Here is a 16598-nt window from a genome sequence, read left to right as displayed (position 1 = left end):
CCTGGGAGGAGAGCTCCTATCTGTCACCGTGCCCTGGGATTCTCTGTCACCTGATCCCCACTGCCTATCACAGAGCCCGGGGCCCAGTGGCCACTGTGCACCTGACGAATGAGCTGAGCTGCCAGCAAGGGCTGTAGGTCTAGCAGAGCACCAGTGAGAAGACCAAGAGTCCTGAAGCTGGCCCTGAGCTGAAACTGTGCCATCGGCCCAGTGTTGGGGAGTGCTCCAGTTCGGAACTGGTTTTGTCCTTCGGGGACTCAGCTTTGTGAGGGAAGCTCAGAACAAAGAGTCCAACTGTTTCATAGTGTGAAGAACTGCCAATAACTATGGTTCGTTTTTTTCTTGTCATACACACACACATCTCTATGAGTTACAGGTTTTCCAGAGAAAGCTCATCCCATAATTCGCTCGAGGGGACTGTTGTTGCTTTTAATACTCATTCTCCTTGCAAGTCTTCCAAGGCTCTCTGACTTCATCCCTTGACAGAGAGGACAGACTGGAGAAACCATTAAGCACAAGCTCAAACATTTGACACATACCACCCTGCCTAACTAAGTCACAGAGCAAGGCTTCTAGCATTTCTCAGTACAAGCAAACTTGGGCAGATTACTTTTTTCATCAGTTCCCACAGGGCCCACTGAATTTAACTGCCAGCTTGGTCATCAAACATGATTCTTGGAAGTCAGGCACGTAGCACAGGACTGTAATCCCAGCACTGGGGAGACCGAGGCATAAGGAGATGGGAGGCCCTTCTGGGATACACAGGAGACTTAAAACACAACATGCACACAGAAAAAGTTCTTGGAAATAGCTGAACACAGGACAAAAATACGATCACACTCAGTTGCCTGCGGTGGAAAAATGGTGATGACAGCTTCCAACTTCCTTTAAAGCAGCAGGGCCTAAGGATGGGGGGGAGGCAGGCAGGAAAGCAGCCACGGCAGAGGGTGGTCTTATTCTGCAGTTTGCAGTCCGGGGATCTCCCTTAGGCCACACCTTCACCCCTGTGCTCTGATTTTTGTTAGTGACAGCACACCAACCATGCTCCACCAACACCGTGTCAGTCCCAGCACTAACACTGCACTTGAAGAAACCCAACTGTCATGATTCAAGGCCCCAAAGACCAGCAACACACAGCACCCAGGAAGGACAGCATAAGCCCATGAGTCTGAGGCAAAGACCGCAGACACATCCATCCAAAGAAGCAATGACCCTTGGCTCCAGGACCAGGGACAAGGCAGTTCACACAGCAGCACCCTGGTTCTAAGGCAGATCATGCTTCCTCCATATTTATCCATAGCCACATCAAAACATAACCTCTAATAGGCTCCTCTTTTTAAAAACAGTGTACCAAGCAAATGATTCTGTAGGTGCTCAGTTAGTGACACTTAGGTAGGAGGATGCAAAGCCAGGCAAAGGTCAGCTCTACAATCCAATCCTCCTGATGACCCAGGAAGGCTGTGCACGTGGAAGCTCAGGCAGCAGCCACACCTGCAGTAACTGGGAAGATGGACTGGAGTCACTGGGGAGCTCATGAAGAACACTGAGGTTCTATGACCCAATGGCTTCCACAAACACTCCTCATTAAAGACCTGCTGCTGGGCATACCAACAGCACCCTGTGTGAAGGCATCGCATAGAACCTGGGTTCAAACGGAACTCAAGACGCTGGGTACTGTGCTGAATACAGCAGAACAAGCCTAGGGCCTGATGACAAAACCCAACAACCACAACTTCAGACGTAAGAATGTCAAAAGCAACTTCATTCACCGTGCGACATTTAGTAATTTATAAAATATACTGATTTGCAACCTCAAAGGACATTTTCTTATGTCTAAGGATCAATGGAAGGTTCTTAAGGTTCTAACTGGAGCATTGTGAAATTTTAAACTTTATGTCCCTCTTGGAGATGAGCAGAATCATGAAGCAGCCACAGTAATGCCAAACCCAGCGTAAGGACACAAAGCCTCCACTCTTCTAGAAATGCCAGACCCCTTCTAGTTCTTCAAATGCCTTGAGTTGGGGGTACCAGATGCAGGCTATGCTGTCAAGCTGGTTGTTCTCACCCTGCATGCCACAGGTTGGACCCCAAGCAACTCCTCAAAGACCCACAGCAGCCAGGTATGGATCCTGATCTCAGTGTCCCTCACCTTTGGGGAGTGCCTGTGCAGGGTGGATGGTGAAGGAGAGTCTCGCAGCCTGGGACTAAAGCTTTGACATGCAGAGTCCTGCTAAGAGCGACCAGAACCAAAGGTGAACAATGCCTATAATGCAGGAGGTGGGGGGAGCAGCTAAGACAGGCCTCTCAGTCAGCCAGCAGAGCCTCTGAGTGGCACACTGCACCCTGGCCTTTGATACCCTTGGCGAGAGCTACACACTTCAGACAAAGAGCACAGCTACTTGCTGGGACAGGAGGGTGTCACTGAGCAAAGGAGCTGATGTGGAAACAATCTCCCCAGGCTCCCACTGGCAGCTACCTCAGAGCACTGAGAAGGCAGCTTCTGAAGTGGAGCCAAGGGCAGAACACAGGCAGTGCCCTACATTCCAAGTGTGTCTTTCTAGAAAGTGAGCCTTAATGGTGAAGGACAGAAAAGGAGCCGTGAACAGGAGACTAAAATCAGCACAGACCACGAACACACTCATCATTTCCTCTGTGATCAGTCTACAACTAACACCAGCATTAAAGGCACTTGCAAAAGTAAGGTGAAGACAAGCCTGGCTCTGTCCTTTCCTCTGCCCAGAAGGACCCTGGCCCCTGGCCACTGAATGGACACTGCCAAAGGATGGCAATTGGCTGACATGAAGGTGAGCCAAGGGCAGCCATTAGAGCCTGGTTTACCCGGTAAGTAAACAGCATGTTCCACACAGTTCTTCAGCGGTTAGAGAACCGCCACCCCCTCACACTGAAGACAGGAAGTTGTGGAAGATGGCCCACACCCATCTCCAATTGCATGGCAACAGCAGCTAGGAAATGCCATGTTCCTTTACCTCCCTAGGCCTGTCTACTAAAGCCTGGCACTCCTACCTTTCAAAAGCAACATCTTCCAATAGCTTCACCAAGAAAACCATGGTGGCTGCACCAAGGGGTGGGGCAAGTTGCAAAGGAGGCCTGGTTGAAGAGCAGCCCTTTGTGAAAAGGTACTTGCCTGTCAACCTCTGGCTTCTAACGGTGATCCCCTCCATATCGTAACTGCTTTGATCGATTCTGTGATAGGTTTATTGGGGGTGGGGAGAGGTGGTTCAAGCTCACAAAGATGAAAACAAGGAAACAACCTGCTGTCTGCTCCTGGCCAGCTTCAATGCTGTCACTCAAACTGGCAAAGCATTCTCACTAGCAGGGAGAAGAGCAAACGAGGGCAGTCCCCTGCACTGTGAGCAGACTTAATAACACACTGCCCATGTTACTGACACCTCTAGGACTGACCCACAAGAAACCCAGGAAGACACAGATCTAGTGCGGGCATAACTTGGCAGCCAGCCTATCTGGCACACTGCGCTTCTAAATAAGAAGCATGGCGCACCATGCTCCTGAAGTCAGAACACTGAATTCTGAAATAGCAGGAGCTAGCCTATGGGTCAGCCTGCACTCAACACGTCTCCTTTAATGTGCTTCTTTGGCATAGAGATCCTGGTGGTATGAGTGTTCACTATCCAACCCAAGGTAATGTGCTAAAATAAACTCACAGTTGATAGGCTCATCTACAATAAAGCAGACACTGTTCCCTGAAACCATCTCTGGAGTGGCTCATCTCCTTGCTCTTTACCAACCCATGGACATTGCTGTCTTGTCTGGGGACACCCTGGTAACAATGACAATCTAGAAAGGCCTAGACATGGCACATGATTGGGACACAGAACCTCTGAAACCCAGCTTCAAGAGACAGTGGGTTCTCAAGTTCAAGAGAATTGTGGACCTGCTGGTTAGGCTAAACCACCTGCTGTAACTAGGGCTACCCCAGAGATGTGGCCTCAAGTGACTGACAGCTTCCTCCTCAGTGCCACATGGCTCCACCCACCTGCAAGGCGGCAGGAGGCTGTCAGGCATAGGAGAGCAATCACGGCAGGGCTCTCACTCAAGCTGCTGCTAAGGCACAGATCAGTGGTAACAGCCAAAGTAATAACTACACAAGAAACTCCCTCCTCACAAAAACATCAGAAGCTGGAGACAGGCTGCTCCCCCAGAAGACTGCAGTGCAGTGCCCAGCACCAAGGGCAGCTCATATCTATAACTCCAGCTGCAGGGAATCCTCCGCCCTCTTCTGGCCTATGTGGGAACCTGCACATACAGATGCACACCTGCACCCAGACATCCAGACAGAAGACAAGACACACACAAACACACACCTTGACAAAAAGCAGCAGCGGCCACCACTGGCTGTTCTTTCACAGGCTCTCCTCTCAAAGTCACACTTGACTCAGAGAGGGTCTGCTTTGCTTTTATCCTTCTAGAAGTGAAAGACCCTACTGGGATAGCCACAAGGATAGCTACCCACAAGCTACAAGGGGCAAAACCACAACACAACGAATGCTCAGCTGGTATGTGTGTCATTTACTGGCATGCACTCTGGGCACTTCTTCATTTGCTCACCTGTGCTCAGAAGTGACTCCATGTGAGACGGTCACTGATGTGCAGTACTTACTACAGGCAATTCTGCAGCAGCACACTAGCTCCTGAGTGGCCAGTCTGCTCAGAGTGAACAACAGCAAGCTGGTGGCTGGAACTGAGTCATTTTTAAGTAAGCTTCCTCCTTGGGAAGACATGTGCGGGGCAGTGAGATGGCCAAAGCTGGTGACTCAGGTTCCATCCCCAGGACCCACAAAGTGGAAAGGGAGAACCAACTTCCTCAGACTGTCCTCTGACTTGACACATGGGTAAACACACAACAAGTAAATAAATGTAGCAGTCTTTGGAAAGGAAATGGTGTGCCTGGAAGAATCACTGAAAAAGAAAGAAGGCGCAGGAAACTACTTCCAGACAGAGATGTGGCGAGGAGCCCCTCTCTCTGATCAACCAATGCATCTTCAGAATGTGACTCTGGGAACCCAGTTTTGCTGTGCTCAGCCTCTCTGCAAGCACCACCACTCAGCCACAAAAGCCACAGATATAGCCCAGGCTTCTCCCTATAAAAACCAACCAACCAACCAACCAAACAAACAAACAAACAAACAAACAAAAAAAAACCCTCCAAAACAGCAATAAAAACAAACCAAAGACACAGGTCTGTCTGAGAGAGAAGGAACTGGAGACATGAAACCATTTGGCCCCCAAGCCCCTCACCAGGTGGTTCAGTAGGAGTTTCCTGTCATGGGCCTGGATAAAACTGGATAAAAGTAAAGAACATGAACACGTGTACTTCCCAGAGAAAATCGAGACCCACCCACCACTTAGCCGACAGGCTGACACTGACTCTGAGCACACTGAAGGGTTGAGGTCTACAGCACTCCTTACCTAGTGAGTGCTGGCATCTAAGAAACTCCAGTCACAGACTGGATGGCATCCTGAGCATTTGGAATTGAACCACCACACACAAGGCTGACACCACTCCCTCACGAAGTATGATTCTGTCTACAGTGTGACCTGTGCAAAAGCCATCGGAGCCTTAGACTCTGGCTATTAGGGGAGAGGCATCCTGTGAGCTATAGTCCCTGTTGCTAGTTTTCAAACGTTCAAAAATCTACAGACTGTCAGCAAAGGCTTGGGATACATCAGAAATAATGGTACATGCCTATAGTCCCAGGAATTCAGTGACTGAGGCAGGAGAATTGTGAGTCTCGGGGTAATGTGAACTACATAGTAAAAACCTGTGTCAAAAACAAAGGGGACTGGGGGCTGGGGGGCAGCTCAGTTGGCAGAGTGCTTGCCTGGCGGCCCTGCGATTCATACTCAACCACACATAGACTGCATCAACCCAGCACAGCGGCACACGCTGTGGAAGAGGGTAGATGAAGGTCAAGGTCGTCTTTGAAATTCAGCTAACCTAGGATGCCTATGACCCTGTCTCTAAAGAAGGAGAAAAGCTGCTGCTGAGGTGTCTGTAAAGTGGCAGGGTGTCTCCACAGAGTGGACGGTGCTGTCCAGTGGTGGGGACTTAGGTACTTTCTCCTGGAGGCAGGCAGATGTGTAAGCGCTCATCTTAGTCAAATGAAGCTGAGAGCAGATGTGGGTTCTTTCTAAAATTACAACATAAGGGCAGCTGCCCCTCATGCACCCCGCTTTCGTGAACTCTCAAGAGTCAGTTCCTCTGTCTTTTACAGGAAAACCACCCAAGCACTGTCTCGAGGAGGGGCGCCCAACTGTGGCCGGCTACTCACTTTCCCACGTCACTCACTCCAGGGAGCATTCTCAGAGAGAACCTTGAATGTCCCTTGGGGATATATGTATATAGATATAGATATATCTAGATAGATAGATAGATAGATAGATAGATAGATAGATAGATAGATAGATATCTTTTATGCTGCTAGTCACACTAGCAGACCTATAAATTTTTGAGCCTAACCGTATGACCTGTGCAGACGTCTGCAGTTTTACAAGGGTTATTTCAAGAACAATAAGAACTTTTATTACTTGAGGTGAACTTAATGGTCAGTTAGTTCAGGATCATTTTACAAAAGGGAGGGAGAGAAAAGGGGAGTGAAGAGATGAGGCCGGAAGATAGGAGCCATCTGGCTCTAGCTAAGACTGTAACATACTTCCAGACACTGAGACTATCATATGAGGAGAAAGCTACACTTTTCTCTTGACACTGAGATGGTCTAATTAAAAGCTGAACGATGCTTGCCTTTACTAAATGGAGTTTGGAAAACTGGAGTTTGGAAGACTTCGTAAGGCTGCTGACTGACAGAGAACCATATCTTATTTCCCAAAATTAAAATTATTTGTGAATCATCTACACACAAACCTCTCTAGCACAGGTCAAGAGTGGCCGGATCAGAAGAGCTCAACAGGATTAGAGAAAGCTGTAGCTAGCTGCCTACTGAGCCTGTCACACAGAGGGAACACCAAGGACCTGTCACACCTCGAGCTTCTGTGAGGCAGGTAGAATGGCAAGTCGTAGAGCACAATCAGCTTCTCTGTGAAGTCACATGTAGGCAACACCGAATCATCACCTTGGCTAAGGGCTCAAAATAGAGTGGTTTCCACCAGAGGGACTCCTACTACTTGGCCGAGTGTGGGCGATCTTCCTGACCCATCATTAGCCTGGGACAAGGAACCACAGGAACCACAGCCACTATATCTTTAGGCAGCCCTGTCCATCTGACACTTGTGGGAATATTTACTTTGTGCCAGATTTAGGGGATAGGGTGCCATAGTCAGTGACCTCGGGACACATGGGCTCCAGCGCCAGACCAAAATATAAAGAGGCAGATCTAAGAAGCATACAAGTAACATCAGGTAGTGCACAGGACCCAGAGCAGAGTTCCCTGTGAGGAGGCACACATGTGAGCTGGAAGATGCAAGCTGGATGCGCATGCTAGACAAATGTGAGCAAGAGTGCAGGCAGAAGACCTCCTGGGCGCTAAGATGGAAGCCCCAGGAGAACAAAGGCAATTTGGATGCCAGCAGAGTGTGGGTCTTAACGAGTGTTAGGAGAGCATCGAAAGCGGTCACACAGAAGTGACAGGCTCAGAGCTATTGTTTCTGCTTTTTTTTGAAACAGGGTCTCGCTATGTAGCTCTGACTGTCCTGGAACTCACTATGTAGACCAGGCTGGTCTCGAACTCACAGAGATCCATCTGCCTCTGCCTCCTGGATTAAAGGCTAAAGGCATGCACCACCAGACCCAGTTTCGGAGCTATTGTTAAAACAAGTAAAGTCAGCCAGGAGGTAGTGGCACATGCCTTTAATCCCAGCATTTGGGAGGCAGAGGCAGGAGGATCTCTGTGAGTTCAAGGGCAGCCTGGTCTACAGAATGAGTTCCAGGACAGCCAGGGCTACACAGAGAGACCCTGTTTGGGGGCGCGGGTACATTAGCAATAAACTGCAGATCTATGAGGTGAAGAACCTGATAGGCCAGATTAACCATGGGCTAAGAAGATGACTCTGTGGGTAAAGTGTTTGTTATGCAAGTGTGAGAACCTGAGTTAGGATCCCCAGAACCCATATACAGCTGGACAGAGGCCTGCCTATAACCCCAGTGCCGCTTCGAGATGGGAGATGGAGAATCCTTGGCAGCTCATAAGCTAGACATCCTGGCATACACAGCAATGAAACAGACACCTTATTATAAACAAGATGGAAGAGCAAAAACTAGCACCCAAGCTTGTCCTCTGACCTCTACATGTACACTATAGCGTGCGCGCACGCGCACGCGCACACACACACACACACACACACACACACACACACACACACAGGTGCACATGCACACACAGAGACTGTACACACAAGAAAATAAAGGCAACCAGCTTGTCATCTCTGCAGTACGAAGGACACATAAGTGCTGGTTTACGGGCACTTCAGACCACCAAGGAGGGTGACAGGGTGACCAAGCAATGGAAGGTAGGGGAGGGACTCTCAGAGCTACTCAAGTCAAGCACTCCAGCCTACTCAAAACCCACTCAGGGCGCTGCAGGTGCATACATCATCCCAGAAGCAATGATTCAGATAGGACTCCAGGTTTCTAGAACATGCCCAGCCTTTCTGCCAATATTAGCTGCTACTGGGAATGAGCATTAACACTGCAGGAAAGAAGGGAAGTCATGCAAAAGACACACACGAGGAAGGATGCTAGAAGAGACTAGAAAAAGGACAATGGTGTTTGTGGTGGGGGGTTAAGTGTGGTGGCTCAGGTCTATAAGAGAGGCACAGCACAAGAACAGAGCCGGGCTGGGCCACACAGCAAGATGCATCTCATAAAACATCAAACAAACAAACAAACAAAACCCCCAAGAGTCAGAGAGGTGGCCCAAGGGTATAGTGCTTGCCTAGAGTGTCGTTTGAGCACCATCAAAAGAGAAAACAAAGAGAAAAGGCAATTATCTCAATAGATTATCATCCAAAAAGCCTCCACAGGGAACTTCTCATTCACTTCAGTCTCAAAGCTCAGTATACCAGCATTTAATTCCATTACTCAATAAATACCAGGTCCTGTGGATCCTACTAAAATGCAAAGGTAGCAGGCAGGCCAGGAGCCCAGCAGAGGGATCTGGTAGCTGAAAACCATTGGCTTTCCCCTGTTTTCCCACGACCCCCAGCTGCTGGATCAGACACTGAATGGGTTCTGCTTACACTCCAGAGAGCCCAGGTACTGTAAATATGCTGGGACGGCAAACAAGAGGTGAGTCCCTCCCGGTTCTGCTGGAACTCCCTGTTCATTTCCTACCAGGCCAGACAATTTCAAAGGTCTCACACCTCCTCAAAGTGTCCATCAGAAACCTAAATTTAGTTCATGCAAACCAGGCCAAGCAAGAACATTTAGATCTCATGGGTCACTCAAAATGATGAGAACTTCCCAATCTCCATGTCACATACCCCCACACACACCCCTCCCACATCAAAATGAATCGCAGTGTATAGGTCTTTCTTTTCTACACAAACTATAGTCGGCCCCCACCTATTTAGGTGTCTAAATAAGCATTATTGGAAGTGCATGACAGTGTCAGCTGTCTAAACCTGTAAGGAATTTTAGGGCATTACCGATATAACAGGACTTTAACTCAGTCACGCAATGGGTTGCATTTTAGTATGAAGGCAGCTATAACAATTATCAGGCGGAAGAGTGCCCCGCCATACAAAGTCTGCTTGTAAATGAGCTGTCTTGCCTTCAAGTAAGGAGCTACTGGGTTGGAAGACGCTCTTTATCTGAAACAAATCATTCACTGAAAGTGGCAGAATCAAAGACCTGACCAGCATCCTCTTCCAGCCACCGAAGGAAGGTACTGTCCCAAGTTACTCCTTCCACAGTCAAGCCAAGATCTCTTATTAGAACATTTGCAAATTCTGAATGGTAGAAAGGGATTCTTCAGGCTATTTCCATATGCAAACAACCCTGACTCTACAGGCCTAAGTGGCCGTCCACAAGGCCAATCACTTGTTAGCAGTAACGATGAGAAGCGCCCAGGCTCCCTCCAAGAAGGCTGGGTGCCTGAAGATATTTTTTTCTAGCTGCCACCTTCCCCAGCACTCAAAAGTCCACTTCACCTTTTGTTCCCTGCCCATTTGTTTCAGAGTTTGTAGATCTTTTTGGTCTAAGTAGAAAAGCAGTTAGAATAAGGAGAAATGATTCTGCTGCCTTGCCTATACAGCTGTAAGCAAAGCTGCACGCTCCTTCCTAATTATGACAAGCTCAAATAGGACCTCGGATAATGTTGCCTTCATTTTGACACACTAGCAAACATTCATTAAAACAAAACAAAATAAACAAAAATCCTTCCATTTTCTACCAATTTCTTCACTATTATTTCAACATATTTCTTTAAACTCAAAAATAATGGTTTGGGTAAGTTGGCCTTTGGGTGATTCAAATTTTGGTTAAAAAAAAAAATGGCACAGTTGAAGCAGGGTGTGGTGGCACATGTCTTTTAATCCCAGCACTCAGGAGGCAGAGGCTGGCAGGGGAATCTCTGTGAGTTCTAGGACAACCAGAACTGTTACACAGAGAACTGTCTTGAAAAAAATCAACCAAACAAACAAAAAAGGTACAATTGTAAGATAAAGAGCTACTTTTAAAATATAAAACAGGGACACACCTCCATACCCATTTTTAAAAATACAAATATTCACACCAGGAAAGCCCATGGTGTGTGTGTGGAGGGGGCAGGGGAGCACTTCAACAAGCTGTGGAGACCCTGACCTCTTACTAACTTGTTGGGGGGCTTAAGTGTGGTAGAGAAACTGGAGAGCAATGAGGGAAATGATTTCAAAGCCAGTCTACTCCGAGCCAGCAGAATTCTTAATGCAGTGTTAACAAGGCTGAGATATCCGGGCAGGCCACTCTGACCTAAAAGTGTAAAAGCCGCATTCTACCGTAATTTATTTATGATACCAATGTGTTACCAGATCAGTCTATTTCAGTATTAAAGATCCAACAACTTCCACACTTCAGAGTGACAGACATGACAAGGTCCATGTGATGTTACCCTGGGCTCCCCTTGCATTCAATCTGATATAGAAAATCTGCCCACATATCTGACTCCTTAGTGGAATCCATCCAACTAATTCAGAGGCTAGACCTGGAACGTAAATGTTGATATTGATCGCTCTACTTCCACAGATTACACTAGCTATAAATATCGGTCCAAGAGAAGCTGACACACATCACAGCCCAGGTAAAAAGAACCCTGTTAAGGAATCTGGAAATCAAGGCCACCCAAAAAAAGCCTTCTGTCAGTCCAACACACCAAAGGGCAGCCTGAGGCTTTTTCCTTTTCCGAGTGAAGCTCAAAATAGATTTCAATTCTCCAGCTGATGGGTCTCACCCGCTGCCTTCTGAATCTAGAAGCTGAAAGCAGAATAAACTGCCTGCTCCTTTACACAAGGCATAGGATCTATTTTGCACATGCTTATTTAAGATGCCGGGCGAGTGTGGTTTTGGTTAATCCTCACAACCCCCGCACTGACATTTAATCGGAAGACTTATTTTCTTTAGAGGACTTAGCTGCTTGTAAAGACATCTTTGTGTTTTCAATTCGCTGTTTCATAGATAGAGGGAAAAAACCCTACTTTCACAATATTTTATTTGTTTACCACCAGACACTCAAGTGGACCGGATCCCAGAAAACAGGACCATCTCAGCCCATGATCAAAGGATAAAAGACACTCATCAAGGAAAGAGACCATTTAGAGAGGGTTAAAACTATCTCATTTCCCTGCCTGGAAGGAAAGAGTTTGGCAGCTGGAGGAATGGGTTCTGTGTCCCCCTAGGTTAGTCGCCTAACCTCATGGCTTGCCGCTCCTTGTTCTGTTCAAAGAGCAAGCCTCCTTCTCTAACAGCCTTGCCGGAATCCCCTCTCCAAGGCAGCAGGCCCTTTGGGTACAGTCACCCCCACCTTAACATGTCTTTCTCTTCCCAACACTTGTCACCAGCTTTGAGTGTCTGTGTTACTCCAAGCCTCTCTGGGGGCAGGGTAGGTCTACCGTAGCGTTCAACACACACCATCTACAGTGCCTAGCGCCGAACGGACTCTCCAACTCACGTCCAACAAATGAATGGACAGGAAGGGGTAAGGGGGCTGTCATTCTGGGGCCTCCACGACCGCCCACCGAGGCCAGAGCAAAGGAAATGTGCGGGGGGGGTGTTTGGGGGTGTCGGCGAGCTCACCTCCCTCCCCGGGAGACAAAGGAAGAGGGCCTGAGGTGGTCCGGTCCAGACAAGGAAGCAGCGGGGGTGTGGACCAGTGGGGACAAAGGGTGGCTGGGCAAGGTTAGGGTCGAGGTGGGGGTGGGGGCTCGGGAGAGGACACAGACCGCGGGAAGATGCAAGCGGCTGTGTGTGGGGGCGAGTGCGAGCCCCGAGCGGGGTCTAGACGGCTGGGCCGCGCGACAGGGGGTCTCTTGAGCCCCGAGGGCCGGGGAGGCTGCGCGGCCTAGGGGCCCCAGCTCCGCACCTGGTAAATGGCCGCCCAGCTCCCGGCCTTGTCGATCTGTTCGAACTCCTTCTCCATCTCCATGGCGGGACGGGCCGGCTGCCCGCGTCCCCTCGGCCGTCCGCCGCGCTAGGCCGTGTCGCTCCGCGTTCCGAGGCCCGCCGCCCGCCGCCACCGCAGCCCCAGCCTCTCGAGCCGCCGCGGCTTCTGCATGTCAAGCCGGCAGCCGGAAGTACGCACCCCGCCTCGCCGCGAGCTCCGCCCTCTGTACGTAAGGACCAATCAAATAGCGAGGAGGCTTGCCGGCACTTCCGTGGGGGCGGGGCCGGGGCGGAGCTTAGTGGAGGAGGCCTGGGCCAGAAGAGCTGACCTGCTGCGCGCGCGGCTCGTGGCTTCCCGGGTTCCGCGCTCGAGTGGGCGCGCGCTCGTTGCCCAGGCGACCCCCGGCGGCGCGCCCAAGGCGCGTGGACCTAGGCAGGGTTGACGGGATCGCGAGTTCGAGGCTCAAACCTGCGGGTTGAGTCACACGGCGAAGGCGTGGCGAAGGCGTGGCGGTTGGGGCGTGGGGAGCGGCATTTCCTGTCCCGTTCTTTCTGTGTTTTTTGTTTTTTGTTTTTTCCAGGGTGTCTCTGCGTAGCCCGGGCTGTCCTGAAACTCGCTCTGTAGATTAGGCTAGCCTTGAACTCACAGAGATCCGCCTGGCTCTGCCTTCCCTTCTTTATTTTTAACTCAGGGTTGCACTATCCCAGGTTGGCCTTCTGACTTACTCTTCCAGGTCAAGGATGATCCTCCTGCCTCCACCTCCCAGGTCTTGGAATCACAGGCATGTGTTGGCGGGGTATGGAATCAGAGCTCCGTGCATGCTAGGATGCACTCTGCTCGCTGAGCCACATCCCAGCTTCTTGTTTGTTTAAAACTGAGTCACTGTAGCCCCAGCTGGCCTGGAATTCACTATGTAGCCTAGGCTGGCCTCCAGCTCACAATCCACTGGCCTTAGTCTCCCAAGTTCCCTGCATGTGCCAACACCCAACTGTCCACTTTACTCTCCTGAAACAACAGAGTTTATGAGATTTCTACCCAGGCAGAATGAGTGGATGGTGTCTGTGCTAGTTTTCTCTCTTTCCACAGTATCTAGAAAATTCTGGTCAGGCGTGGTGGTGCCTGCCTTTAAACCCAGAACTTCTGAGGTAGAGGCAAAGGGTCTCTGAGTTCGAGGCCAGCCTCGTCTACATGAGTTCCAGGACAGCCAGAGTTACACAGTGAGACCCTGTCGCAAAGCAAACAAAAAACAAACAAAAAGGAAAACCTTCCTTGGGGGTGATGGTGGCTCACAACCACCTGTAAGTCCAGTTTCTGGTGGCTCACGGCTATCTATAACTCCGGTGTCAGGCCCTCTTTTGACGTACAAGGGCACCGGGCACATGTGATACTATACATACATGCAAACAAAAAATTCATACAAATAAAATAAATCTAAAAACATTAGAAAGAAAGAGCTCTCCCGTAAGAACTCATCCAGCTGCAAGTTCTCTGGTGTGTTCAGACTGCCCAGGATGAATACTGAACGTTGGTTCTGATACCTGGGCTCCTGGAAGTATAAGAGAACGGTGAGGTTGCCTTCCTCTGGGAAGCTTGACTGGAGCTTGGAGTTGTTACCACACACTATGGGCTCAACACATGAAGGAAAAGAAAACTGCATTGGATCAGTGCCCTGTGCCCAACTCTAGCTCCTGGTGTGACGGTGACTTCCGGCTTGCTCCTGGGATGCTGTGGAAGGCACTGTGCCTGGAATGCAAAGCCCCATTTTCATTTTTTCTCCATAACTACCCTCTCGTAGAGGCATCTGGATTCCCATCTTAGGGCTGACAAAAACAGTGCACAGAGACAAGTCTCTTTTCCAAGGAGACATTGCCAAGCTGGGCTAGCAGCTGAACACGGCTGTGATCCTAACACTTGAGAAGCTGAGGCAGGAGGATCACCCAAAATTCTAGGCCAGCCTGGTCTACGTAGTGAGTTCCAGGCACAGTGAAAACCCTATCTCAAAAAGCCATAAACAAAGCAGTCTTGCAAAGGGGAAGGGAGGCTGGATTGACCTTCAGAGAATCTCTTGCTTAGGAGCCAGGCTGCAGGGGGTGGGGGGTGGGGGAGGGGCGGGGCAGCACAACACAGATGGACGCACACGACGACTCGGGTTCTAAGGTCCTATGATATAGCCTGGGGTGGATTCCTGGTAAGCTCAGCATCTTGATTTTCTCCACTGTGAAAGGGGGATCATAAGATGTGCCTACTTCAGGATGGGTGGGTGGTGGGGTGGTGCGTGCATTTAATCCCAACACTTGGGAAACAGAGGCAGGTAGATCTCTGTGAGTTCGAGGCCAGCCTGATCTACAGAGCGAGTTCCAGGACAGCTAGGGCTGTTACACAAAGAAACCCTAAAAATAAAAAAATAAAAAGAGTGCCTACCTCATAAAAGGTGGACGAGTTTATCTAATAGGCTTATTTCAAATAGTAGCAAATGGGTAGGCAGATGAATTTTTTTCATGGCACACATGCAATTTGAGGTCCAAGGACAACTTGTCAGAGTCAATAGTCTCCTTCCACTGTGTGAGACCCGGGGATCAAACTTAAGCTGTCAGACTTGGCGGCAAGCAGCTATACCCAGAGAGCCATCTAGTCAGCCCAGGGAGCCATCTAGCCAACCCATTAATTCTTGCTGGATAAAGACAGCTCACCTGCTAAACAATATTCTTAGAAATAGAGTGCTCCCTCAAGAGAAAAAGTTGATTATTCTGGTGAAAAATTTGGGACTCCACCCTTGGAGGCTGCCTAACTGAAGTCGTTGCCTATTTAAATGACTCGGAGTAGGTGGGCCCCTCCTGTCCTTAAGGTACACATTTGAGGAGTAGCTCCATGGAGTAAAGGTGCCTCTTTCACCCCTGTATACAGAGCTAAGTAGATGAACAGATCCTCGCCCCCCCCCCCACACACACCCGTCTGTTTCTTTTTTGCAGTGCTCAGGATGGAGCCCAGGACCCCCACATGCTAGGAAGTCGCTCTAATCCTGAGCTACATACCCTGCCCCTCTTCATACTTTTTATTTGACACATTTTCACTAAAGTGTCTCAGAAGAGCTTGAACTTTTGATCCTCCTGCCTCAGCCTCCTGAGTAGCTGGGACGAGAGGCCTGTGGCACCAGGCCCAGTCTTCACTGTTCACAAGGCCCCAGAGTCGGCTGGCATGGTAGACCTCCTTCTGATGCCCGAGGCCCCTTCTCTGCTTCTATCTCCAGCAGGCTGTCTTTCCTTGGCAGTATACCCTCACCCTTGCCTTATTTCCACATGGTCTCTCTGGCTCCTCCTGGCTGACAAACCTCCCTGTTTGCTTCTGTAAGAACACTTGTCATTGTGTCCCAGGCTGATGTGCTGGGTCCAGTGATCCAGATCTCCTCCCGAGGCTCCTAAGTCAATGACATGCAAAACTATTTTCCCAAATAAGGTCACACTGGTGATGTGACTTCCTAGGGGCCCCACTGAACCCACTGAAGTGGCAGAAGATGAAACCCTCTGAGAAATCCTAACCCTGGAGAAAAGGCTGAGTCCCAGCATGTCTCACATCCACTCTCCACACAGCGGCACCAGAGATGGTCATGCCTTCCTGATTAAAACACTGTGAGGCTTTCTCGTTCTACTTAGAAAAAAGGCCTGGTCCAGAGCTGGAGAGATGGTTTTGTGGTTAGGAGCACTTATTGCTCTAACAGAAGAACCCCATTCAGTTCTCAGACACCACATAGTGGCTCACAACTGCCTGTAATTCCAGTTCTGGAGGATCCGATGCCTCTTCAGACACACACACACACACACACACACACACACACACTTAAACAAATGTGTGTATATAAAAAAAGAATAGCTGGGCAGTGGTGGTGCATGCCTTTAATCCCAGCACTTGGGAGGCAGAGGCAGGCGGATCTCTGTGATTTCAAGGCCAGCTTGGTCTTCAAAGCAAGATCCAGGACAGCCAGGGCTGTTACACAGAGAAATCCTGTCTCAAAAAACCAAATATAAATGAAAA

General features: G+C 49.5%; 1 protein-coding gene across 1 annotated transcript in view; it reads right to left on the bottom strand.

Annotated features, from left to right (window-relative positions):
- The window catches only part of Ptpn1 (protein tyrosine phosphatase non-receptor type 1), a 58279-nt gene extending 45538 nt beyond the window's left edge, over positions 1-12741 (bottom strand). The window contains exon 1 of the mRNA XM_059261956.1: positions 12549-12741. Coding sequence (XP_059117939.1) covers positions 12549-12611 — 63 coding nt within the window. The 5' untranslated portion in view covers positions 12612-12741. The remainder of the gene's footprint in view (positions 1-12548) is intronic.
- Between the last annotated feature and the right edge of the window lie 3857 nt (positions 12742-16598).

The sequence above is a fragment of the Peromyscus eremicus genome, chromosome 4, assembly GCF_949786415.1.
Source record: "Peromyscus eremicus chromosome 4, PerEre_H2_v1, whole genome shotgun sequence".
Lineage (NCBI taxonomy): Eukaryota > Metazoa > Chordata > Mammalia > Rodentia > Cricetidae > Peromyscus > Peromyscus eremicus.
Note: the sequence above shows the minus strand (reverse complement) of the source record. Positions and strands in the feature narration are given on the sequence as shown.